The 26,440-nt window shown below is 51.2% G+C and overlaps 7 protein-coding genes across 7 annotated transcripts; 1 reads left to right on the forward strand and 6 right to left on the reverse strand.

The window, feature by feature from the left end:
• Nucleotides 1-611: 611 nt before the first annotated feature.
• Nucleotides 612-2,108, forward strand: BCR38DRAFT_324257 (RNA polymerase II-associated; the record flags this gene model as incomplete). Its single annotated transcript, XM_040854801.1, has 2 exons — nucleotides 612-882; nucleotides 952-2,108. Coding segments are annotated over 2 exons (1,428 nt in total), but the record flags the coding sequence as incomplete, so codon positions are not given.
• Nucleotides 2,109-3,431: 1,323 nt separating this feature from the next.
• On the reverse strand, nucleotides 3,432-6,101 carry BCR38DRAFT_454718 (cation transport protein-domain-containing protein; the record flags this gene model as incomplete). The annotated part of the gene is made up of 2 exons (XM_040861725.1): nucleotides 3,432-3,536; nucleotides 3,627-6,101. The coding sequence occupies 2 exons, from the start codon at nucleotides 6,099-6,101 to the stop codon at nucleotides 3,432-3,434; spliced, it is 2,580 nt and encodes an 859-aa protein (XP_040719736.1).
• Nucleotides 6,102-8,308: 2,207 nt separating this feature from the next.
• BCR38DRAFT_420074 (P-loop containing nucleoside triphosphate hydrolase protein) lies at nucleotides 8,309-11,006 on the reverse strand. Its single transcript, XM_040859360.1, has one exon. The coding sequence runs from the start codon at nucleotides 10,953-10,955 to the stop codon at nucleotides 8,457-8,459; it is 2,499 nt and encodes an 832-aa protein (XP_040719737.1). The 5' UTR covers nucleotides 10,956-11,006; the 3' UTR covers nucleotides 8,309-8,456.
• Nucleotides 11,007-11,369: 363 nt separating this feature from the next.
• On the reverse strand, nucleotides 11,370-12,541 carry BCR38DRAFT_420077 (YkoF-like protein). The gene is made up of 4 exons (XM_040859361.1): nucleotides 12,194-12,541; nucleotides 12,013-12,118; nucleotides 11,793-11,895; nucleotides 11,370-11,713 (listed from the first exon to the last, which is right to left on the reverse strand). Exons 1-4 carry the CDS (start codon nucleotides 12,347-12,349, stop codon nucleotides 11,641-11,643), a joined length of 438 nt encoding a protein of 145 aa, XP_040719738.1. The 5' UTR covers nucleotides 12,350-12,541; the 3' UTR covers nucleotides 11,370-11,640.
• Nucleotides 12,542-12,855: 314 nt separating this feature from the next.
• Nucleotides 12,856-14,121, reverse strand: BCR38DRAFT_454722 (PLC-like phosphodiesterase; the record flags this gene model as incomplete). Its single annotated transcript, XM_040861726.1, has 2 exons — nucleotides 12,856-13,760; nucleotides 13,824-14,121. 2 exons carry the CDS (start codon nucleotides 14,119-14,121, stop codon nucleotides 12,856-12,858), a joined length of 1,203 nt encoding a protein of 400 aa, XP_040719739.1.
• Nucleotides 14,122-15,692: 1,571 nt separating this feature from the next.
• Nucleotides 15,693-17,251, reverse strand: BCR38DRAFT_480957 (uncharacterized protein; the record flags this gene model as incomplete). The annotated part of the gene is made up of 3 exons (XM_040863326.1): nucleotides 15,693-15,812; nucleotides 15,869-17,167; nucleotides 17,228-17,251. 3 exons carry the CDS (start codon nucleotides 17,249-17,251, stop codon nucleotides 15,693-15,695), a joined length of 1,443 nt encoding a protein of 480 aa, XP_040719740.1.
• A 2,478-nt stretch (nucleotides 17,252-19,729) lies between these two features.
• On the reverse strand, nucleotides 19,730-25,635 carry BCR38DRAFT_480958 (uncharacterized protein; the record flags this gene model as incomplete). The annotated part of the gene is made up of 4 exons (XM_040863327.1): nucleotides 19,730-20,033; nucleotides 20,086-25,440; nucleotides 25,552-25,569; nucleotides 25,625-25,635. The coding sequence occupies 4 exons, from the start codon at nucleotides 25,633-25,635 to the stop codon at nucleotides 19,730-19,732; spliced, it is 5,688 nt and encodes a 1,895-aa protein (XP_040719741.1).
• Between the last annotated feature and the right edge of the window lie 805 nt (nucleotides 25,636-26,440).

Raw genomic sequence — 26,440 nt, forward strand, 5'->3', positions numbered from 1 at the left:
CCTGTGGTGGATAGAGGTCTCGTGGAAGCTGTCAAAGCGCAGGAAGCATCTGAATGAACCATAAGACTTTTTTAATGAACAAGGAACAAGATAAAGCTCGGCCTTGGAGCTATTTCAGTGTTCTCTGGACTTGGGGCTTCTTTTCAGTTTACGGCTCATAGGATTGTCACATGCAGTTATTATCTCCACAGATATCTGGTCCATAGATTGCGAAATTTATAGCGCAAGTAACTTGAGCAGCAACAGTAACAACGGTGGGTCAAATTCCCATACTTGGGCCGAAAATCAATTGACTGGTTTAACAGCTTCGCAGCTCGGCCATTCTTACCAATTCTCTATTTGCTACTGACGTTATCTTGATTTAGGGGAGAAGGGGGGCGTGCTCAGCACCCTGGCCCACGGCGGAGACTACCCGACAGCTAAGTGGGTGTGTCGGCTGCGATACACGGTTGCGCGCAACCTTTACTTTTTCGAACCACATCGCTGACCTCTATTTATTCACAGCAAGCTGCACCCGGGCTTGAGGTCAAGTGCCATTCGTCTTCAGAAGACGGCACCATTGTCGCCTCGCCGTTCCTGCCATTAACCCGCTCGCCTGGAATTCTTCGAAGATGGCATCCTCGTCGCGAAATAGTGAGCACCGCTCCATCCACCAAGACTTCATTGCGCGGATCCGATTTTCCAACGCGCTGCCTCCGCCGCCTAATCCTCCGAAGCTGCTTGATATCCCTAATACGGGTCTCGCAAGTGGCCAGTACACCGCGCCCGGTTTTGCTTCGAGGCTGGCCAGAGAGCAGCCACTGAACATTGAGGCCGATGCAGAGCTTGGAATGCCCTTGGACTTGGTGGGTATGCCTGGCATCTTCGACGGCGATGAGAGCTGTAAGTTGCCTTCATTGGCGTTATCAGTATAAAGTGAGTAGTATTTCTTTCATTAACACTTATACGTAGCTATCCAAGCACCTACGCAGCCACCGCGAGTCCACCCACACGATGCGGCTCTCCTGAAGCCATTACATACTCTCGGCAAGCCCAAGATTGGAGAAGCTGCCGTTTCCTTCCTGCGACGTACCGAGTACATTTCTTCCGTCACAACCAAATCTTCACAGTCTGCCACGCCCTTGCGTGGCTTCACTGCTCCTATAAAGCGTCTGGTGAAGCGCAAGTCGCCCGAGCCCGACATTGATTCGCCCGCATACGTAAAGAGAAAGATTGATCAGAGCTTCACCATCACCGAGCAGAACCTGAAAGACCGAAACCGCGTCAAGCACCCGTCCAAGAAGAACCTCAAGCTTGTCGAATCCTACCCTCTGCTGCCGGACCCTGAAGCCTGGCCCGACTCTGGTACCTACGTGACCATGAAGTTTACCCACAACCCGGTGCCCGGCAAGGGCAGCTACGACACACGCATGCTAAACGGCATCTTCAGACCTCTTAATAGGAGCCAGGAGGAGGAGGACCTCCTGGACGCAGCCATGGAGGCGTGGAAGATCGATCCCGTCAACAACCCCAAGCCTGACATGTCCATGAGCTACGATTTCTACCTCGCCGAAAGCGGCACGAGCGCCGAGAAGTTTCGCAAGCGCTTTGACATGGACAACCCCGAGCGCGACAACGACTCTCTATACACCAGCAACCGCTCATCGGGCCCTTGCTTCCAGTTTAGCCGCCTGCGCGCGTACGAGACGGCGCAGGAGTCGGAACTTGACCACAGCTCCAAGTACGACGAGGAGCTTATCCTTGGCTTTAATGATAACGAAACGGCCCTGCACCAGAAGGCCGCGTATTTCTACCCCGTCATGCAGCGCAGCACGATCCGGCCGCAACGCACAAAGAACATCGCTCGTACGATAGGCATGGCGAATGACGATGAGAAGATCATTGAGCAGCTCGACGTCAAGGTGGATGACCCGACTGAGGAAGTCCTGGCCGATATGGAAAGGTTTAAAGAAGACCCATACGGACTCACCATCGAGCCGCCTCAAGAGGAGGACGGGATGGCGGAAGATGGTGAGCACCATGAGAATGGGGATGCGGAGGCGAATGGACTGTCACAGCGCCACACCCCTGATTCAGAGGAAGATGTTGATGCCGAGGGCGATGAGGATGACTAATCCCCCGTCTCTAGTCTCCCAAAAAGGGGGCTGGGGGGATCACTTGGCGAGGAGGATCATGAGCTGAGTGAGGAGTTGTGGGGTATGGTGTAAGGCGTAGTAAATTAAGAATACCTCGGTGAAGACTGGATGAATGGACTGAGCATTGAACCTGGCAAGTGACTTTCATCCTGGATCGTACGGCAGCTAGATATGACAACAACGTAAACGGTGTTTTTTTTCTCGCCATTCTCCATTGTTCGTAAAGCCCCAAATGAGTATCTATCAACTTCTCAAACTCTGAAGTATAATGGGTGAGTGTCGTGAGCGAGGCCACCGCAAGTAGTAGAGTTGTAGTATATCCTAGTGAAGATTCACGCTGTGCAGCTAACTTATACACTAGGCGGAGGGACAGGGATGATACTGCCTGCTTTTCGTGTGGCGACTATACACTGCATATTATGTATGTTTTATTTAGAGCTTTCTTTCTAGGGGAATAGCTGCTGTAAACCGTGTAGAATAGTCTTACAAACTTGTTTAGTAGCAGTTCGTAGGACTTGTTTGCGAGAGAGGAGATGGCAAAAGAGGAGCATGATAGTGCTGTCGATTTGCGTTACTTAAGACTGCCGCTTGGGCTGGAAGATATGGAACCAATTGGGCGAGGAGAGCCAGAACCACGCCTATGCCAATTGTTCATGACCCCCTACATGTCTATTCCCCTCTTAGTGTACACATATTTGATACACGACTTCCTGCCAAGAAGCTAAGCTCTAAAAATCAATGCTCGCATTGGAAGAAGAAGGAACGCTCCAAAGATGGGAATTGAGAGAAAACAACTCCAATTCCTTGGTCGGTAAAGAGCTCCCATAAGCCAGCCGTTTTCGTTCTATAAGCCATACCATCCAAACTCCGGTGCCTTAGCCAATGCCGCTTGCTTCTACGATAGTCTTGCCTCACAGTTCGTAAGCAGAACACGTTTCTATCCCAGTATCCAACAAGCCCTTCTAGTATTCATACCATTGTCTGTACAGTTGCGCCACCCTTTCCTTGTGATATTCTGATGTATGTATGTGATGGGACGACGTGTCGTCCAAGATAAGTCGCACTGATATGGCAACTTTATCCCGTACTGCCCAGATACTAATTGGTTCCATTCCGTGGCTTCCACCGAGTCATCATGGATGGTGGGTCTCCACGGGTGTTCGCCTCTTCCAATCTCCAGGGATTTCGAAGAAATGGCTGCGTCTGGGCCCTGGCTCTTACTTTTCCCTTGGGCACCACCACTACCCCTGTGGAACGAGAGTCTTCATTAATTGTACCCAGCGGCTGCCCCCATCTCTAATGCGAGTCGGCCGGCTGTGTCTCTGCTCTCCTGGGTCGTGGCTTAGGCTCATCATCGTCATCGCTGACCGGTTCCGTGTTGCTTCGCCTAAAAGTCTCGCTCTTTCCGAAAGCAAATGAATATTCCGTCTTGGAGATGGAATGAGATTTCGGCGGATACGAAGGCCCGGGATGCAAGAATGACGTGATGACGTTCCTGCGGTCGATACTGCGGGTGCGACCCCGGGATAAGCTCACTGGGCGGTTCGTGTTAAGTGAGACGGCCGATTGGCGCCGTTGCAGTTTGAATTCGGCGTCCTCAGCCTCCTTACGGTTGAGCGATTCGCTGGGCAGAAGGATGGCTCGATCTAAACCGTAAGGAAGACCACGATGGCGACCACGAATTTGCATCGCGATTACGACAAGCTTGCCAACAACGCTGAACTGGGAGCTGAGAGAGGCGTTGATCCCAGTGTAGCCCAGGCTGAGCCCAACAGTACCGTAGGCGCTGACAATTTCAAACAATACAGCGAACATGGAGAAGTCGCCTGCCATGAGTCGCGAACCCTCGGATATGGACAAGATAAAAAAGCCAATAAAGATATACCACAAGTCAAAAGACAGTTGCCGACGCAAATGGGCGCCGACATAGGAGAAACCGTTCTCGTTCCGCTCTTCGATGTCGTTTGTGGATCCGTATAAGCCCAGCGACTTCTCCTCATAGACATTGGTGCGGCGGATGGAGATGGCGATGGGGAAGACGGAGATGTACATCATGATGAGGTACGAAGTCTGGACGGCGGGATGGACGTCAGCCAAATTGACGACGGCAAAACCAGCAGTTCTTGTCGCCGCCGCTTGAAACCACCCGTCGAGAAACTTGATATCTAGCGGCAGCTCGGCCACCACACCCGTTCCCAGATCGAGAATAATGAAGAATATCAAGTCTAATGCGTTAAGGGCAACCAAAATAAAGAATAACCACCAGGTCGGAGTCGACGGAAAGAGCAAAGTGAAGCAACGTCGGGGGTGATCCAGGAGGAAACGTAACTCTTCCCACAAGCCGGTACCTCTGGGAACGAATAGGTGAGTGACCCAGATAATGGCACGCAACATGATTGGGAATCCTGTGTTGCCGATGATGATGAGAAACGACATGATGAGCAGAGGAAACCTGGCCGTAGCGAATGAGATCATGCTGTCAGGCGTCAGGGTAAAACCAAGGTCCATGAAGGCCGAATTGGACGAGAAGAAAGCCCACCAAGTCGGACTTTGTCCGACGCTAGTAACCACATTTTGGTAGTGCTCATTGTTGTGCAACATCCATAGCAGGAGGCAGATGAGGCCAAACACCCAAAAGCCCCAAAAGTAGCCGGTCATAACGACCGCAAGCGTCTTCAAAGACCGGTACTCGATGCCGCCAAGCTCCTCCCTTTGTTCCTCGGTCAAATCCAAGAACTCGGAGTTGCGGCCCAGGGTCGGTTGCCAACTCAGGTATGGCATGGAATCTTGATCCTTGTTGTGGGACAGGGCAGTTTTGATTCGTTGTAAAGCATTGAAACGAGGCTGCGTGCTGGTATCGATGCCGTTATCGATGCCGTGCTGGTGGAACTTGTCGCCATGCTTCGCCTTGTTGCGCTGCGGGCCGAGAGAAGACAAGACATGAGCAGATGCTTCAATGGCATCGGCCATGGCTTCCTTATTAGGGTGAGTTGGCTCTGCAATAGTGATGGTTTGCTGTCGTTCGGGATTGGATGAGAACCGCGCGGGTGGTGATTCGCGGCGGGGGGATTCGAGGCTCGATTCGCGTCGTTTCCAGCCAACTCGGCTGAGACGATCCCCGTCGATCTCGTCGTCGTCATCGTCGAGTTCCTCGGGCAGAATGCCCCTCTCGGCATCTCTGGGCCCGGGGATGCGAAGAACGCTCTTGTCGTGCTTGCGTTGCCTCTCCAGGATAGCAATGTGCTCGGCGTCAGACCTCTGCCGGGGGAGTTCCATCCCCACAACATCGTCTTCGGGGATGACGTCGCTTCTCGTCACCCTGTCGGCGAACTTGATAGTCGCGTCTCGAGGTGCGGGAGGCGTATCATTCTGCGCCGAGAAGCTATAGACAAGTTCCGAATCCGACTTGACTGCCCCGTTCATAGCATAATCATCCAGCAGGATGCCATCATTCGTGAGCCGGGAAGCCTTGGCCGTGTTGTGCATGACGGTGATGTGCCTCCCGTTCACTCCACGTTCGGCATCGGACGCGGCATTTATCGCCTTGGAGCGGGACTTGGTGATGGTGCCCCGTTTCTGTCTTGCATCCTTGACCATGTTTCGGAACCGTTTTTCGAACCAGTACAGGCGCAGAAACACAACGCCAGCGTTGATGGTAATGGGAGAGGACATCATAGACATTAGAGTGATAAGTACTTGCTGAAACGTGTTCAACAGGTTGACGTCGACGGGGTTCAGTCCTGCCTGCGTGTTGGCGCCGCTGGCGAAGAACAGGGCATCGATGTAACGTATTTCACCACTGCCAGACCCCTTTCCCGACGCATAGATAAGGATGGATCCAAGAATCGAGAGGCCAATGATCCAGAAGTAGTGCACGGTAATGAAGTTGAAATGAGGATTCTTGGACATAAACGAAGGCCGAAGGGCCTGGAGATGCTCCGTGACAACTCGGGGTATGCCCTTCATCTTGGCCGAAATGATGAATGATATCGTAGGTTTTAGGGTGTGTAGGGAGACAGGGGATCTGAGAGGTCCTTCTGCTAGAGAACCAACGTATGATGGACCCAATGTTTAAGGACGATGACAGGTTGAGGCTCGCACAGCATGATAGCTGCTTCTGAAGGTTGTGGCTGTTCTCGTGTCAACCAATGTAATTCATCGAAACCGATTTCAGGGAAGGCATCAAACAGAAACGCCGAGCATGATGAAGGTGGCTAGGATGCAAAGCCCAAGCGCAATGCAGGTTCAGGAAGGCGTGGCTGGCTTATCAAGACCTTGTGTGATCCACCACGGGAAGGTGGCATGCGGACAACCAAGAAGTACATTAGGTAGTAGTAATGCAGAACAAAGCACCAAGGTATAGGAATTCAACCAAACATGTTGGGGGGAGGGGGGGAGGCGGGGGAGTGCTATAGGGAGCTTTCCCAGATGTCCAACATTGGATGGGGCTGGTGAGCCCAGGTCGAGGTTCGAGAAGCTTTCTGCATGAACAAACTCTGTATTCGGGACTGGGTGGTAAGGAAAGCAAGCTGGCAGTGAAAAGGAACCTACCTTCATGCAACAGAGCCAGCGGCCAATATAAGGGTCGTGTGCTGTAAGCAATTGAATACCGGGGCTTCAACCGGATAATTTAGTCGACAGAGGGCGCAGGACATTCGGTAGAAAACAGATAAAGTTGCATGTCACGTCGCGCAGGAGCGGTAGTGGTAAGTGGTAACGTCGAGCTCTGTGTTTTCAATGTTGGTTTTCGTTCCACCTCGGCATGCGTCGGCTGGGGGATAGAGACTTCCGACAAGCCGCTCGTCGAAAAGGAGGCGAGAATGATGTGGTGACAAGTTGGTGTTGGGAATCTAGATATAAGGCGCAACCAAAAACGGCCAGCAAAAGTGGTCGAAAGAAAGGAGACTTTGGCAACGTTGAAGGCATATCATATCAAGTCAGGGGTGCCAATGAGGCCAGAAATCTTGGCACGACCAAGAGAGGCTGTGGAAGCTTAAGAAGGCCTGGAGGTATCCAATATCGTATCTAATCTCGACCATTCGATAGCAACGCGCGCCGGCCGCGGACAGGGCTTAACGATAATCCCTCCCCTTGCCGCGCTAATGTCGAGCACGGTACAGTTGGATTGAGTGGCTATTTTCAGTGCAGGTTCAAGGGCCCCGACGCCCATCATTAATCTCCAACGGAGGTGGATATCTTATCGTCAGTTCTGCCGACTGCTCCCCAGCGCTGACGAACGTGTACTATGCCACAGGGAAAATGACAGCTCAGCCCCGAACTCGGATTTGGAATCTGGAACGTCACTTTACGTGCCCAGAAGCTCGGAAGGCCGCATGGCACAGTCCCGTTTTTCCAATGTCCCCCAAGTGTTCTCTTCACTAGCATTGGAGAAACAGCGCTAAAATCCCAGCGAAGCCGTCGGGACTTCTTGGCAACTCTTCGACCCTTGTCCGTACGCGTGCATGATGTCAAACTGGAACAAGCGCATCCCGGAAGATTAATAACAAGATCATTCGCGCGAGTCGATGCAATGCTTCAACTCTGCCTCGTTTGTCCTCCAGGTGTGCAACGAGTATAATACAGTACAGTGAGTGAGATCGGTAGCTTCTATTGTGTGTGAGGAATCCAGAACTTGGAAGCCTCCGATTACCATTGCGTCTCTTGGCCACGAGCATTGTGAGCCGATTCCTCGCATCATTGATGCGCGCTGAATTGGCACATGCAAATCCACTTTGCGCCGACGCGGCAGTATGCGGTTACCATTACCCTGCAGCCAATCGGCAGCTAGAGTGTGCTTTCTACGAAGATGCATATAGATATAGGTATTGTTTCATGACCACAGCCGATCCGATAAGGACGTACTTGTTGTATAGGTTAGGTAACTGTTAACATGCTGCTAAGCCTCTGATGATTCTTTCGGGTGGCGTGAAGCATGGCATAAGGGTATAATTGTGGGCGAGTGTGGCCTCAGGTATAGAGAGATACAAAGCACCCAGGCACAAACTAAAGTAGTGTGCATTGGGGGGAACCCCTCCGCCCCCGGGGCCAACCATGCACCTTCGTAGTACCAATACAGCCCCCCAGTACGAGGAATCGACAATAACCACTGTGAGTATCAAACTCAACGTGGCGGGCGGGGAGTGAAGCATCCGAGGTCGAGCGAGTGCGTTCATGTCAATATCTAGATTCTTATGTATTCGCATTTGCCACCTCTACTATAACACTCTCGGGTATTTTTCTTAAGCATCCTATGCCATTTTCCTATAAAGTCAACACCATCCAAACTCCACCCATGCATGGTAGTACAACATCACTCTCTGTTCATTGATCCTTGCTTTCATGAATCCTCGCCTTCTCCCTTGACAATTTTTTGAAGAAGGCATTGCTTGTTGGCTTCTTCTTCGAGCCCTTGCCACCCTTTCTTTCCATATAAGCCATACCCTGTGCGCCGCTGAGTTCTTCCAAGGCCCCAGCTGTCCGCTTCACACCTCTCCTCCTGCCGGTATTATTGAAAAGGTCGTCTATGCCTGCGTCCAGATCGGCATCTTTCTTGTCCTTGGTGTCTGTCTCGATTGTGGTTAGGAGGTCGCGCCGTGACTCGGCCGTTGAAAACACGAGGTTTTTCATCTTGTCCATGCCAGATAGCTGAGTGATCACCTTGAAGGAGTAGCCTTGGTCAACAAGGAAAGCTTGGCGTTTGGTCGAGTAGTACATCTCCGTGGTGTCTTTGGAGACTAGTGAATAGAAAAACGCGTTGAATCCCTCGTCTGAACGACGCTTTGCTCGTAGAATTCGACCCAAGCGCTGCGCCTCTTGACGCCGCGACCCATAATGAGACGATATTTGGATTAGACAGGTAGCCTCGGGAAGGTCCAGAGATGTGTCGCCGACCTTGGAAAGGAATATCGACCGGACATTGGTGTTGTGCTTGAAGTTCTCCAGAATGAACATCCGTTCCGAGTTGCTGGTCCCACCGTGGATCATTGTTTTTGCAAGGCAGGCGGGTCCCGCGATATACTTCAAGGCATAGACGTTGTCCGAAAATATAATGATCTTGTCCCCACGATTTTCATGATACTCAATGAGAAACTGGAGAGCCTGGATTTTGCGAGGGTTCATGACGTAAAGGTTCTGCTTCAAGGCCCGGTCATTCGTATTCAGGTACTTGTCGTAGAACTCGGTGGTCATGGGACACCAAACCTCGGCGCACTGGACCTTCGCAATGTGGCCTTGTTCGGACAGCTCCATCCAGTTTGCTTCAAAAAGCTTGGGCCCGATCAGGAAGTTAAGGTCTCCGATTTTGTCATCTTCTCGGAGCAATGTAGCCGTCAGACCCAGCTTTGAATGGCTCTTAATGTGAGATGACACCTTCCGGAAGATGTTGGCAGGAACAACGTGTACCTCGTCCAGCAGCATCAAACCCCATTCTCGTCCCGTGAGAAAGTCCATCATCTTCTGCGAGTCGTACGCGCGCTTGCCAGATTGTGTCACCATCGGGTACGTGGTTACAATGATGCCCGTATTTCCAGGAAAACGTTGCTTGGTGTCGGCACTGAAGACAGCAATGTCTTCGGGTCGAATATTAGACCACTTGATAAATTCTTCACGCCATTGATGTGCAGACATTGTGCTGGTGCAAAGCACGATGCACCCCTTCTTAATAGTGCAGGCAGCTGTGATGCCCACAAGCGTCTTCCCAGCGCCGCAGGGAAGCACAATGATACCACTCTTGGCTCTACCGTTACCGAACATCTTACTGAGGCTCTTTTCTTGGTAGCTCCGGATCTGAGTATTGGGTCTGAGGTCGATCTCGAGGTTCGCATTCCGGTCGTCGTTGCGGAAATCGTACTCTTGGAGGATGGGATATTGAATGGCAAGACATTGCTTTTGGACTTTTTCAATGTCGGTGTCGTAAATTTCGAATGCGTGAACAGCTTCTTCGTTGTCGTCGTCATCTTCCTCTCTCAATGCCTGAATAGCAGCTGCTGGCTGGGCTTTGTCAGGAGCAGCGGCCTCCTCTCCGGACTTTTCTGCCTGCTGCACTTGCGCTTGCTGTACACCTGCCGCATTTGATGTACCAGGAATTACCAGACCTCCCATGGAAGGTGCGGCAGTTGTGATGTCAGTTCCCTGCACACGGCATGGTCCGATGACGGGGTCCTTCAAGAGTTTCTGCAGGACGTCGGCATCGTTGCTTTCAACGTAGTACTTGTTGTTCTTGATGACAAGCTTGACTTTGCCATACGCCGAGGCCGAGTTTTCAATGTACGAACGGATGGAGTCTGGCAAGACGGTTTTGGAGAATCGCTGAAGGGTATTGATGATATCCTGAGGTTGCAGGCCGACGGAGACGGCGGCATATAAACTGTGGGTGGTGAGAGCATACTCGTGGAGGTAGGTCGGTCGCGACAGAGGCTCTGCAATTGTGATTAGAAAGTCCTTGGCCTGCTCAGCCAGGGGACTGAAGTTCTCGAGGATGATGCGCCCTCTTTGTGGGTCAATCCATATAGGGCGAGATCTATAGTCTTGCCGCAGCGGTAAATAGGAAAAATCTCGACTACCACCGCCAAAGTGCCTACTGGCGCTATCTATAAGGCCTCTATCTTTCTTGTCCTGGTAAAAGGCCAACGAGAAGCGGTCCACGGCATTCGCAATTTGCTCCTCGTTTGGGTTGGTGTCGTCTGCCGGGGGAAGATCGGAATCGTCATCGTCGCTATCGATGTCCCGAGGAGTCGAGGGTCCAGGCGTAGAAGCAGCTGACGTCCGGCCAGACTTGGCTGTCCCCGAAACGTTCGCCGATGCTTTCCTCTTTGGCGGCATTTTGTCTTGCGATGCCGTTGTTGAGGAGAAGACGAAGAAGGTTGCGTTGCTGAAGACAAGGCCAGGCTAACGAACTTCTGGAATGATGACTGCTGGAAGGGTAGCGACTGCTTGACCAATCGGAGATTTACGGATTCATATCCCTGTTGCACCAGGCGGGACCCGTCGCAACTGCTCCACTATGGCCATTCCAGCACCCTACGTCTAGAGCTATTGGAGCTGTAGTCATCAAAACAATCACCCGTTTCCTACAGAGTATTGGAAGGTACTCACTCGGCACTAACCCGTTGCTCTATGCCCTAATTATTACATCGCAGTAGGTAAAATATAGTTCTGAGAGGTATGATCGTTGTGATGAATGTAACTGGTGAGGGGTAAAAGAGCGAGGTACTACGGAGATTTGAACTCGGCTCGCTGGCTCAATGCCGTGTCTCCATTATGTTATATCTACTTTGTATACTCATATACCTCAGTACATGCCTGTGGCAGCCCTTACATTTACCAATGCCTTCGCATATGGCCTGCCATCACAACTGATTATGCACAATTGCTTAGCGACTGATATTCAAGACCTTCCGGTCTGTCATGAGGTTACTTCAAGGTGTAGCAGATACGGATCGCTCTGGCTTGGTCGCTCTCTTCACCGTCCCGGGACCGCCACAGTTGAGCCCCTTGTCCCTACGAACTACGAACTATCCTTAGCCAGCAAATCCTCCACCCTCTTCACCTTATCCTGTGCAGACTGTTTTTTATCCGTTCTACCTTACGTCAGTACATCCCACCCGGGTCCACCGCCTTGACGAAGTCAGGTCAACTCGAAGTCAGAATAGCACTCACCTCGTGCCAACCCTCATGGACGACTGGACCCTCAAAACCCCCTTCTCGTGGACAAGACTATGCGCTTGTCCAATAACTTTGAAGACCTCATCCCAGGACCCCTCTAATTGAAACGGTCCTCATTAGCTTGACACTCACTGATGGGTCTCTTCCGCATTTAAGTCAAAAATTATAAGATACAAGGAGTGGAGGGAGGAGAGCATGAAGGTAAGCTACGCACCAACCGTCGTACCCGCCGAATGCATCGTGTACATGATGCCACTAGCCTTGAGCAGCTTCTGTACCTCGGCCACCTCGGCGGCTACCGAGACATTGGCCGTGCCGACCTGCGGTGATATTCGTCTTAGTCAAAAACATCTTATCGTTGACCATGTGTGGTGGCATATTCGGATGGAACTCACGGGAATCAGACAAAAGTCAGCATAGCAACGCTCGGGTGTGGCGATGGTGCTGTAATCCATCTTGCTTGATTTGGAAGTGATGGGGGCGATATTGATAAACTTGGTTCGTCTTGCTACTTGGCTGAACGCGGACACTGCTGTGTTCGGACGAATCATTTGACGTCTTAACTTCCTGTGAGATGTTGATCCAGCTTCAAGAATATTGCGGAGTTGAATGGCAGCAATTGAGTTACATAATGGGTCTAGACGGAAAGTGCCGGAACAATAACGTGTGGCCAGAAAAAGAAAGTACACACAGTTGTTGTGCTTCCAGGTTGTTTGCAAATTTTGCAAAAGGCAGCAACAAGGCATATATCGAGTTACCGATTACAAGTTATCAGTACTCATGGGGTTCAACTGACTATTCCCCTTACGACATCACTATAAGCAATGCACTTGGTAATTGTTCCTGGCGTTGTACAATAGATAAGCAATCCTCATTGTTTGTTGGATTACTTGAACTTATATACTCATACTCTGTGAGTTCTCAGTGCTGTATATACCTCTTGATCATTCATCATTCTGTAATTGAACCCGTTATCCCGTTTTGAACCCCACCCCGAAATCCATGCAAACGCCGTCGCTATGAATCCAATGACAAAATGATTTTTTTCAATCCCAATCTATACCAATAGAACTGCCGCCGCGAAGAATGCAACCAAAGCGCCCGTCTTGACGCCCAAACCCCTGGGGTTAGCAGCTACACTCGAGGAATCGCTACTATCGGAGCGGCCCGTCGCCGTAATCCCGTTTATATTGTCCGCGGTATCAATGGCCGGGCCTTCGCTGTAGAAATCAACCAACACAAACGTCGGGGCCTGAGCCCACTCGTTGTAACACTGGTAAGCATGTGTGCCCAAAGCCCCTGTGGTGTTCGTATCAGGGCTGTTAGTCGTGTCAATGTCGGAAACGTTGGGAATCTCGACGGAGCCGATGGCCGAATAGGCGAAGTGGTTCATGAGCGGCAGCAAGCCGTCAGAAATGGCGGCTGAGGCCGAGTCGTAGGTGGTAGGGCGATCGATAGAGCAGTTGAAGCCGGACAGGGACCGGACGTCATAGGCGGTTTCGAAAACGTACTCAAATTCGGGAAGGAGATACGAGTAAGTGGTGCTGGAGTTGATGGAGGCGATGAAGGTGACCAGGCGCGTGTTGGCACTGATCATGGAGCCCAGCGTCGGCCAACCACTGCCATCGGGCGTGTAGCCGTACTCGTCAATGCCCGAAGATTCGAAGACCGACCCAAAGTCTGATACGTCCTGGTCGTCCGAGTTGACAATGAGCAGAGTCACAACCTCGTCCGTGTTTTCGTCCATCCAATCCTTGATAGCAGAAAGCCATGACTCGAGAGAACCTCCATCCAACAAATCGCAGGTTGTATGGCAATTTTCGAGTGTCCCGTTGAGGAGATGGACTTGAGTTTGCAGCAAGCGTAGCCCGGCGTTCAGGGCATATGTTGCGTTGAAATACTGGTTTCCTGATATCGAGTTGTCCGTGCTAGCATCTCGAAGAAAGGCACTGTCGTGTGCACCTGCAGGACTTGAGTCAGTATTTATTACTTCTTTTCAACTGTCCTAGGAAATAGTCGACATACCCATATGTGTAACATTGCTGTATTGTCGGTCGCAAAGGTCTGGGGAGTTGTTGCAGGCAGTCGAAGTTGACACAGCCTGGACTGCGGACGCTGATGTCGTTGAGGTGGCACTGGCGCTTGCTGAAGCCCAATTCGATGTTGTCGGAGCCCAGCTCGATGTCGTCGTAGCCACACTCCCGCTGCCCTGTTGACCACCGCCCTGGGCGCCGCCTTGGCCACCAGGTCCTTGCGGAGCCGCAATAGCTGTTGCTGATAGCACGGCAGCAGCTGTGAAGATGTTTCGTAATGAGAAAACCATGTCGATGTTATGAAGCAACCAAAAATGACTTCTGAGCAGTTGCTGAATTTAAAAAAAAATATGGAATAGCGACAGTTTACGTAGATAAAGAAAACCAAAACCTACCACAGTACCGAGGGCGCAGACTGTTAAGTATCTTCTCAAAGAACCCAAGGTCGCGGCCGGACATAGGATCAACGACGCAGGATCCCGGCTGACCGTGGGGCCGCATTCGGGCTCAGATGTGATCGTGACATTGCTTAAGAGGCGCTGACGTTGTCCAAAGGCACACAGCCTCTCGGGCAGTCGTCAGCCCCACCCCATCTACCAACCACATCTCTCACACCTGGCCAGTCTTGAAACTGGCAGTTAGGAGACGCGCGGCGACGACCCCATAATTGTGGTTGGCATTGACTATGCCAAAATAGACTTGTCCATCTCATGATTCTCATCCTGAGCACAGTAGCTTAGAGCAACAGTCATAATCCTTACAATGGTATTATGCAGGTTCGGCCGTTGTGATATGCTACTGCTCGGGGAATCCTCAAATCCTAGAACGCGTCACTTGGCGATATGCCGGGCCAAGAGCCTTCGAAGCCCGATGCTCTAACGTAGATGCCGCAGCTCTGAAGATCCATAAGCAAAGACTTTATTTCCTGTTGCCTTTGACTATTGTGCCCAAAATGAAGTGGCGTGCTGTTAGAGCAACGGCAACGGGCGGTCGGTTTCATTCGGTAATCGTCCCAGAAAGGAGAGAGAGCCAGCCTTCGCCTCATGGCCACCGGAAATTCGTGTTGACTGAGATTTGTGGGACCCTTAACAGAACAGCCGCAGATCTGTCGTGTAGCTTTGTTAATGCGTAACCAGTCTCTTTCGCCCTAGCCATTTCTATTTTTAATGTGCTGCTTGGCCACGTTCCCACCTCGGGACATGGCCGATGATCTTCAGGGTCTAGGTTTCTCTTCATCCAACCGAGGTGCCAGCACTTCGTGATCTACTGCTGACTGAGACGGTCACCATCATACCCAGCCTCGTGACGTTTTTTCTCACAGTCGACAGTTTTTCGGTAGTATAAAAGATGTAGGAGTACCTTTCTCAACCACTTGATTTCATACATGCGTCATAGCGAATCTGCATCGATTGGGCATCAATTGCGAAGCATCCTCCCCGAGTCTTCGTCCTTACAAGATCTATATCGCCAGTTGGAAAATGCTTCACGTTCCTGCAAATCACGGATACGAAAATGCTCAAGGCATGCAGATTGTTAGCGTATTACAACCCCGTAATACTTAGCCTTCCCCTCGTTTCAGCGCTGTGAAGGGTAATGATACCCTTGTCTAAGCAAACTGGTATTTGACCTCTCCCACAATTTGTATTCTCTGATCAGTCGCTTAAGATGGGACATTTCATCCGCTAACAATCTGCGTGCCAGGAAAGCTGTATCAGGCATTTGACATTCAGAGTTCGTCCTTGTCCATAAACATATGACGGCTGGTGAAACTACGTTCATCAGTTGCCCGCTGGCTTGGATCCTGCCCGACAAACTTTGTCCTCGAGGAATCTCGCAGTTCAAGCAGTAAACCAGGCTTATTTTACTCAGGATCATCCGCATACGACTCCAATGCGGCTTTTTCCTCCATTTCTTTTATCTGCTTCTTTCCTTCCTCAGTGGTGCCATCAATGATTTGCTCCTCAAGGCTCAAAATGTTCGCCTGCAGTCCTTGTTAGCGTTTAGTCTCATCAAGTCAACCATCCCAGAAAAGCTCACCTCGCCGAACAGGCCAACGAGCTCCTCTGCCTCCTCGATTTTCATCCTACCCAACACCTGATTGACTTTGTCCAGGCTGCCGGTCTCGAGTGCTTTCCTCATGTCGGGCTTGAATCCCTCGAAGATCTCCCGTCTTCTCTTTTCAGCCTCGTCCTCGCTGTTCGCCGCCGGAATCTTGATGTTGACGACGGTGCCTGGCTCCACAGCATGCAACTGGATCTGTTCTACTCCTTCACCTCCCGATGCCTTCTCGGCTGCCCGCTCCGCATTAATCTCCTTGCACCGTGTCTTGATACGGAAGCAAGTTTCCTGAACATCCTTGTAGAAGACGTCCTGCGCTTGGTGGCCCTTGGTCGTAATGCGTTTGAAGAATAAGGGAACACCGTCCTTGCCAAGTGCGCGGCAGTATTGCAGCAGCAGGGCCTGGTGGACGTACCGCTGTGCGAGTTCATCCTTGCCGTCAAGCTGCGAATCAAACGCCATGACTAAGATGCCATCTTGCTCCTTCTCCGCCAGAATGTGTGGGTGCGAAGATATGAAGTTGTTGCTTTCTCGGTAGTCGGATGGCTTGATATTGGCATACTTACGGGCATCAGAGGAAACTTCAACTTCGTCATCATCATCGGGTGTTGCTGACGACGAGGTTTTGGGCTCTGCAGCCTTGGTGGTACCAGCGTTGGGGTTTAGCAGTTCGATTTGGGGCTCGTGCTTCTTGTCCGACGGTGTCGACTTAGAGACGAAGGAACTGTCAAAGCCGGTCGCATAGCTCTCGCTGGTGATTTTGCTCTTCTCAGCTTTCTCGAGCTCGGCTAGCTTGGTGAGGAGGTCCTTTTGTAGGTCCTGCACCTTCTCCAGGTGGTCTCCGATCTCCTCTATCATGCCATTGTACCGGTTGTCAGGTTTATTCTCGTCAAGGGCCTTGTTGACTTGGTCGAGCAGCGTCGCCATCATCTTGGTGTATGTGGGTAACTCGCCTTCCTCGCTGTGAACGCCTTCAGGTCTTGGGGGTGGCTTGTCGTCTCCTGCATTACCTGCAGATTCCATAACGGCTTGAAAGGCAACTTCTGCAGGATTGCGAGTTTCAGCCTCCGCGGCATGGCTCTTCAGGGCATCGAGGAGAGACGATATTCGCTTCATTAAGCCATCGTTAATTTGGCGCTCGTACTTGAGGGTTTCGATATGGTGCTTCCGTTGCTGGCGCTCGGCATGGATCTGGTTCTGCTTGGCCCGGATGAAAGAGCGCTTGTCGACATTGGGATGGACCTCAATGTCCGAGTCGTCGCTGAGCTCCAGCGCATCCTGAGCAATACAATAGTATTAGCTACCCCTCTCTCGAGCAGAGTGCTCGCCTTTACTCACCCATTTACTGTAGTCGAGCGGCATCTTGATGGTGTGGGACACTTCCGAGGTATGACTTGAATAAGGAATTAGAATTCTGTAAAGTCGACAGTGTCGTTCAGACAGTGACATCCAAAAGGTAGTAGCTTCAATTCGGGTTTCTTGCTGGAAACTTCTGGCGACTGTTGCAAGGTGGGGTAGCAGCTGCCCCGCATTGCCCGCCTCAACGGCAGGCGGCCTGGATGTCGTCAGATAAAAAGAGTAAAGTTCGAAGTAGGGGCCGGGACTCCAGGGTAGTGCTCCACGATAAACCCGGGTCAAATCTTGTCGAATACCAGTCTGATATGAGAAACACTGTATTGCATTCTTCGCCGAAGGCTTCTCTTTTTTATTACCAATATTTTCCTTATATTCATTAGCATTGTGCCTGCTCAAGGATGGAGGGTTTTAGACCATGTCGTAGTGACCCAAGCTATGCGCCAGCGCCAACGCCAGGCATTATGGCTTGTAGATTGACCTGTATCGTGTTGTACTTGTTGTGTCTTGCTTCCATGAGAGACTTTGAGCTAAGATCAAGGTCCTCTTGTTCGTCACACCCAGGCAATGCATTCCTTCTTCTCCTCCCTGGGGAGATGATTTCTGGGGACTTTTCACCTACCATCATGAAGAGAAACTGCCTATCTATCTCATTCCCCTATACTTTCGAAATCGCCTTTGATGCTAGGTCACAATCGCACGGAAGTCAAAAACACATTAACCTTGTGACATTGTGGAAGACATTTCAACAATGTTTATATCCCCTTGGTTTTGATTCATTCACGTAATGCACATCCTCCATAGCAAATAGGAGGTAAAGGTCACGTCCCTTCCTCTGCTTTCTTCGAGCTGCACGCTTGATTGCTTGTTCACACCTCTTTCTGTCCCAGCCAACGGTCATGCTACTCCTGTAGGAGAAGTAGATATTGGTGGAGGGGATGCATCCAGTGGCCGGAGAAGTAGGCATGAGCTTGATGTACACAGGGGAAGCACTGCTAGATATAATTTTCCTGACAATGGAATGGTGGATATTAAGCGGTGGTGACAATAAATCCTACTCCCATAATCAAGTTCAGGCTAGGTCTATTACGCTGCGCTTATGTTCCTTTGCCCTTGATGTGTCATTTATTCTGGTATTCACTCAGACAAGCCTATACAACCTGGAGGGAGTCACCACATATTGAAACTCTTCTACTTGTTTATTTGAGTTTCAGGGGTAAGTCTGCAGATTGGTTCCATAATGTTATGTGGGCGCCCTTGACGGCGGAACTTTTGGTGCAGCACTCAGCGGGAACTCGTCCATGAAGTGGCGATGTGCTGTACATAAGAACGCATATGAAAACCAATATCCCTAAATTTGATTAGTTTGTAACAAGTCACGGCGAGGATGTTCCCAGACATGGCGTTCTTATAGCGAAGAGAAGCAAATAAAGCAATGGTTTATCCAGGAAAATCTCGATTCAAGCAACGTCGTCTCCGTCAGGCATCGTAAACCTACTAATACCATGTTGGGAGTTATCGGGCGGCGTCCTGTGTGTCTATCCCTGAAGAGAAGCATTATCATCGCGAACCTCTTCCATAGCTCTCCACGGCTGCGTCTTCGTCCCGTCCCCTGGGTAAGAGCCTGGTCCTAAAAACGACTGCGCGACGAACCCAGATCGTGGCATATTCATCGAGTGCAGTTTTTCGGTGGCGCTACGGCCCTGCTCGTGGTCCATTGTAGACCATCGCATCCTGTCGTCGCCTGGCTTAAGACTAACACTGCACGAGTACCGACTCTGGTTCAATCCTCACAAGACAAGTTGCGGCTTTGCGGAGCCTGTCGGCTATCTACTCCAAATCTAAACCTGTTGCCGTGTAGAGGAGGATGTAGGAGTAGTAGTAGCAGCCACTTCGGCCTCGACTTCTCCAGTCGCGCTTTGTTTTCCCTCGACTCGTGGGGCGAGAAGTCGCTGTTGTCCGCTACTTTGGACTGCCTACCTAACTTGCCTCACTCGGTCAGAATCACCTCTGCTCCGAGTTAAGGGCCACCACAAACGTCACCGCCGGAGAAGGCGGGAAAGCGCAAGGAGAAATAGGCATACACACAAGGCCGTCATACATGTGAAGGGTGCAGTATTATTGGCGTGGTCTGACCAACGAGAAAGGGTTACGTGGGCAGAATACCCACCGAAGAGGCCTGCCACCCTCACATCATGTAGATGTCTACATGTGAGTAGCGCATGAGCTTCATGGCTCATATGCCGGACTGGGAGATGGAGCCGCCTGGTTTGACACACATGCAATGTCACGAAACCCAGGGGTAGTCAAGTATACTTGTGTAATACTTGCCTGCATATTCAGCAGCAGGCCATGAATGCATCCATTTCGCCAAATGCTTCGCAGCGCCCCTTACTAGGTTAATGATATAACATGGCGTTTCCTTGTCCGCGCAGCCGTGCGTGGCCCACCTCCGCTCCCCTCGTGACGTTCAATCGGCTTCATCCCTTATTGCATCGTCTTCATGAAGCCATCAAGATCGAAAGACTCTTCATACTGGCGGTTATCCCAAAGTTCACCCAGGTCGTCCACCCAGGCCTTCTTGCCTGGAGCTCGAACGTCCCCAGTTTCCACATCAACCATATCTTCCTCACGCCCTTCGATTCCTCCCGAGGGCTTGTCCGAGATGAGACTGGGTCCTGAATCACCCAGGTTGAACAGGTCCAAGATTTGGTCAGTGTCCATAGTGCCCAAGCCGGCGTTTTGTTGATTCACGACGGTGGAGGCAACGTCAATTTTGAATGCTTGTAGGCTGTGGCAAAAATTAGCAACCCCGCCCCGTGGATTAGTGTGCTTGTGCTTACCTCAAGATTTTCTCCTCCAAAGTACCCCTCGTGATCAATCGGTAAACATTGACAACCTTCTTCTGACCAATTCGGTGAGCGCGATCCATAGCCTGCAGATCCTTCTGCGGGTTCCAGTCATGCTCCACGAAGATGACCGTGTCAGCTCCTGTTAAATTGAGACCCAGACCGCCCACACTGGTGGTCAAGAGCAGAACGTCATACGACGGGTCACTGTTGAACTTATTGACGATGTCTTGTCGTTTGTTAGCCTCGACCGAGCCATCGAGACGCAGAAAAGACACCGAGGGAAGCATGCGCTTGAGGACCGTGTTTTGAACCATGTCGAGCATTTCTTTCATCTGGCAAAAGACCAGTGCACGGTGAGGCTTGATAGGTTGATAAAGCGGGTCATTAGAATCCATACCCTCGACTCCTATGCCACAATCGACGAGGAGATCCTTCAGAGCTGTGAGTTTAGGTGCGTGCATAGGATCATCAATACTTGTCCCCTGCCTGGCGAGCAATTTCTGCGTGTCGTCGTAAAGCTTGTTGTTGGGGGTCATGACAAGCGCCGGAGAGTTGCAAAGCTTGCGCATGTATTGTAGAGCCTGGAAGATGTGCTGCTTCGCTTCTTTATCTTCCCGACCGGCCTGTTCGCTAAGCTTCTTGCCCTGCCTCTTGGTGAAGTCTTCAAATAGCTTCTTCTGCAGGTCACTGAGATCGCAATAGTAATTTTGAAGGATCTTCGGAGGGAGGTCGTCGAGGACTTCCTCCTTCAGACGACGTAGTAAGAATGGAAGCACTTGTTTGTGGAGAGCTTCGATAGCCAACGCGCCCGCTTCCTGTTCCTTAGAAGAAGCTTTGCTAAACCGACTAGCAGCAATGGGCTTGGCGAAGCGATCAAGAAAGACCTTCTCCGCTCCCAGAAATCCAGGCATGAGGAAATCAAACAGAGACCACAGCTCAAGCACGTTGTTCTGGATAGGCGTGCCAGTGAGAATAAGGCGATGATTACTGGGCAGTCTTTTTACTGCAACACTGATCTTTGCTTTGGGGTTCTTGATCAAGTGGCCTTCGTCGAGGACTATGTAGTTCCAATTTTGTTTTTCGAGGAATTCCGTATCATTGCGGCACACCTCGTACGAAGTGACGACCAGATCTGAGGTGGCGAATTGCGACGCCTTTGCCCTACGTTCGGCGGGAGGACCGACAAAAGCCGTCACGGTCAGGAATGGGGCGTAAGTTTTCAACTCCTGTTGCCAGTGTCCCGATAACGTGGGGGGGCAAACAATAAGTGATGGGAGCTTTCGCACGTCAAGAGCGCCAGTCTTCTTGAATTCTTCAGCTCTGTTGTAATGGTCACTGGCAACCATACAAATCGTCTGAAGAGTCTTCCCGAGACCCATATCGTCACACAGAATACCATGTAGATGATACCTGTTGAGAAAGTTGAGCCAATTCACGCCTTCTTGTTGATATGAGCGTAGCTCAGCATTGATGGCTACGGGAATCGTGAATGGCTCGACCTTCTTTGGATCCAAGAGCTGACCAATGAACGTGCGTTCCCGATTCCTGCCTTTGAGTAATTCCTCCGAGAGACCCGGCGGATCGGGTATGCCCGCTTCGAGAGGAACCAGCTTGACGAGAGTAGCAAAAGACGTTGTGGAGATTAATCGGATATCATTGTCCGAATCACTCATGCGACCTAAGACCGGAACGATGAGGAAAATGACATAAGGCAGAATACCATCGCCCATTACCGCGATCAAGTGGTAGATGGCCTCAATGGCACCTTGGCGGAAGTGAAGATCGAGAGGATTGTTTATGGATGGTAGAACCTTCTCTACCAAAGCCGTCATGCCTTCAACCGTGATGATACTGCAAATGGTAGCAAGGCACTTCGCAGCCATATAACGGTAAACAGACAATTCAGAATGCAGCGCCTTGATAACAAGAGGCACTTGCTGCATGACGAATGGATGGAGAGACTCATGGAGGTTAGGCACCATTGTGCGAACGACTGACATGGCATCAACAATCTCCTGGCCTAGTGTTAGCCCGGGATTCCTCGCCTCAGCAGGCAGGTCCCCGGAAAAAGCTGTGATCAAGGGAACTTCCATTAGAGCCCTCAGGCTCGGCACCATTTCGAAAATTGCGGCGCCGAAGGACCGACTGAGTACCTCGAGCGCTTCTTTCGCTCCTCGTCGCGTGATACGTGCAGCCTTAGCTTCACGTGCCCATTTCTCAGCATCTTCATGGTCAACTCGATCTTCTTCCTTCTGCATGGACAAGATGCAGTCGGTCTTAGCTGCGTGTACGGGGAACTCGGGCGTCTCGGCGACCTCCATGCAAGAGAACTTGACGAGATTTGCGACGACTTTGTCTGCAGGCCCACGACGCCCCTTGGTGGTGAATAATTGTACGAGTCGCGAGATGGTCTCGGCAGATCGGCTCTGCAACAGTTGGTTTTCCTCGAGCTTGACACTGTCCATGATGCCCTTGATGAGAGGGCTCGGCTTTTTGGGCATTACCATCATGGAAATAAGTGCACAGGCGGCCGCCGCCTTGATCCGAATATCGCGGGAGTCCTTGATGGCCTTGGCCTCATCAATGGCCGAGAGCGTCGATTTGCGGGCCTCGGCCAAGTCGGTTGTCGCTATCAACCGTTGTGCAGGTGCCATTGCCTTTCTCAACCGTTCGTAGTCATCGCCAACACATTTTTCGGCCATGGAGAGCGAGAAAGCACTGGGTCCCGCATCCGCTTCGCCCTGGACGACGACAGGAAGGGCCGGCAGCTTGCTTTGAGACACCTTTCCGTGGTCTCTGAAGAGGTTGAGTAGTTGTGAGCACTGCGAGCGCACCCTCTGGACGTAACTGACAAGGTCTCTATAGTGAGATGGGCGTTCGGAATCAATAATCTTTTGCAGCTCTCCAACATATCGCATCTCTTGATGTAAGCCAGGATCTCTGTTCTTGGCGAACTCGTCAATGATAACACATGCAGTCAATTGTGTTGACGCATATGACGAGGAGAAGCTGGGGACCAAGGTGGCATCATATGTTTCCAATGCTGCCGACGAGACTTTGGACATAATGTGGCCCATGGCCTTCGCGGCTGATACTCGAGATCGAACGAGGGTTTCCATGCCCACAAGATCCACGTCGCCTAGCATCATATGGCCATCAAGATCATGAGAGTGTGTAGTCGCCGGGGTGTCATCGACCTTAGTTGACTTCCTACGCCTTTTTGCGGCTCTCTCACTGCCTTCCGGTTCGGAACCTTTACGCAAAGGGGGCTGTGGCATCCCTGGCATCCCTGGCATGGAATAAGTACCACCAGAGGGCTTCTGGAACAGCATGCCGTTCATTGGGATCGGGTTTCGCGACACACCAATTGGATGCAGGGTGAGATGCATAAGTGCGTCGATATGCGGGCTAAACTCCTGTGCGAGAAGCTCTGGGTTTGTGGCTAGGCAACCGACGAGTGATGTCCAAACCTCCATGGATATATTCAGAGTATTGACGTCTCGCTCCACCAGGAGATTTTGGAAGATGAGTCGAAGGGTTCTCCCATCTAGCCAGCCCAGTGATTCTTGACCCAGGTTGACGAATGTCATCAGAGCCTTGAGGACGGCAAGGCGAACTGAAGTAATGGTATGGCGTAAGAAAGGGTACAATCGTGGGACCAAAAGTTTGAATGATCTCTCATCATCCTGCTCAGCAGATGACTTCATGGCCTCGAGTACCTCGGGGAACCCACAGAGAGTGGCAAGAAGATCCATGATCTTGCCAGTGCTGGCGCTCAAATCATCGCCCAGGCTAGACAAACTTTCCCAGACAATGTTGATCAAATCGTTCAGCGCCGAAGGGCGCAAGCTCACGAATTCTTGAGCCATTGGAATTAGTGTCGCAGCGCTAACCGACCGAACATCGTCATCGCTATCACCGAGTCCTTTCATGACCGCACCGACGATGCCATCAATCATATCGTTGTGTTGGAGCAACATGTCTTTCCGTACGGCTACGACATATCTCAGGCCGACCATGCCACCATGGCACACAGACCACACCGGCCTGTCCAAACCTAAATCTTGCTGCATAACCATGCGATATAAAATCGTGTATATGCTATAGACGGACCCCGGAGACACATGTTTCAAAAAGGAACCCAGTGTCTGGCCCACGGTTTCTCTAATGGGAGCGACCGAAGTGTCCGAAGCGTAGTCCGTGAATCTGTCAAGCATGAGGACGCAACAAAGCCGACATGCTATATCATCCAGCCATATTCGGTTGAGCTCTCTATTTTCTGCTCTGGACTTGCCTCTCAATCGGCCAGCGCCGGCACCATGCACCCTCAGAATTTCTCTGAGTCCGAGTGCGGCACCGTGACGGGTCTCCCATTGCGGGTCAAAAATGTCAATCTTGAGGAATTCACAGAGACGCTCATAGGGCCATTCCGCACCTTGGAGCTCGTCTTGTGCCTCTATTTCTGACTTGATGGGTATTACAGGGCCTTTGAACTCCGAGACCACCTTCGTGTCCTCATCAACGTCTGCAGGCCTCTCGAGATTAAAGTAGTCAGTCTTGCCGTTCTTCTTGGAGTCGGCATCGGGCATTGGCATGTCCAACTCAACTCCGTCGGACCCTGCGGTGAAGGAACGCCGTATCGAAAGATCGCCGAAGCCTCCCTTGCCTTGCGCTGCCTTCTGGGCGTCTCTCTTCCGCTTCCGCTTCAGGACGTTGAGTTGCCTCGCACTCAAGCCGGATTCCTCGGTCGGCTGACTCGGTCCCAAATTGGCAATGCTGTCCTGGCGCCCGAGCCCGTTGTGGCTGACGGCATCTTGAGGTGTCATTGGACTCGCGGATTTTTCAATTGTGATTGGGATCTCCTCATCCTCGAAGTTTCTTCCCAACAATCCCAGCCGGCCAATGAGCGTCTTCTTCTGATGGGCCAGTCGAGCCTGTGGCTCGAGACTAGCTAGTCCGTAGTCAACATTGCCCGTACGCAACAAGTCGCGGCCGTATTTGAGGATCATGGGTAGATCTAAAGTTTCCAGCTTAAAGTACTGGTCAGAAGGGAGCAGAACGTCAGGTTCTTCCTCTTTTTTGACATGACCGTTTTCGCTAGCTAGCTCCTCCTTCTTGGCTAGCGATGCATCTTCGTCTTCGTTGGGATCATAGATAGGGGCGTTTTCAATGATCTTGCCGATCGCTTTGGCAGCTGTAGCTCTCGTGTCCCAATCCTTGTGTCGAAGGTAAGGCACGACTCGGGAGAGTAGATTGAAAAGCTCCTCAGGTTGCTGCTTCTGCCAATCTGCCAACTGATTCACGGCGGTGTCCTTTATCAGCTTAGTACTCCCCGTTTCTAAGATCCTGTGGTATGTTAGCGGGTGTCATTGACATCAGGTAATCGATATGGCCAGCCCCGGACGGCGACTTTTGTTTTTGGAGGAATAAGAGTTGCAAGCTGAACATGACACTCACGTCACAAGACGATCCAATCTATTGCATTTGTATTAGCTAACATCTCGTGGCACGAATAGGTGACCACGCTTACCTGGATGCCATCTTGGCTATTTCTTCACACCGAGGCAGTTGGCCTATACCCGATGGAGGTTCATTTCGCTACCTGATCTTCACCGTTCCATTAGTACCACTGCCCGGAAAACAAACATCGCTAAAACGGCTACAGGGCTGAAAGCATGGATGGAGTAGCAGTGGTGAAAGAGTGAAGGCACGAGTCATAATGGTCCAGCATTTGCATGTGTCAGACAGACACGATGCAACCACCGCTGGCTTCTTCAGGTTTGAATTAGCAACATTCTCCCGGGTAATCAAGCAAGGGAGAAGTGACCAGGCTGGTGATGATGGATGGCACTGCGTGCAAGGTTGCACGATGGAACGAGCAGCGCGTTACACCCCATGTACCAGATACGACTGGTGAGGCTTGGCTTTAGATCTGTAAACATCTGGATCATGAGCAGAAGAGATGTCTAAAATCTGCATAGCTCGGACAAAATACTCAACCAATGTGGACGGTACGAATGGCGATCACACCTAAAATCGACCCTCGGCATATGGTGCGTTGCAGCCTCAGCCAACAGGAGGACGAGGTCAAAATTCGACGTGAATGGTCGGTGTTGCGATAGTGAGAAGGGGATGGCATGTGGGGTGGAGCAGGACCAACGGGTGAGCGAAAGAAGCTTGGGTGTGCACTTACCCTGTAAATTGGTGTATTGAAACCTGAGGCTTGGCGTTTTCTGCCCTTCGTGTTTTGGTACGTCAAGTCCTCACGGGTTCGACGTCGGTAATGGCCGAATCGATGCAAAAGAAGACGATGCACCCCAATAGGACCGTCGCAAATGAATAAATG

The sequence above is a fragment of the Pseudomassariella vexata genome (assembly GCF_002105095.1).
Source record: "Pseudomassariella vexata strain CBS 129021 chromosome Unknown BCR38scaffold_2, whole genome shotgun sequence".
Classification (NCBI taxonomy): domain Eukaryota; kingdom Fungi; phylum Ascomycota; class Sordariomycetes; order Amphisphaeriales; family Pseudomassariaceae; genus Pseudomassariella; species Pseudomassariella vexata.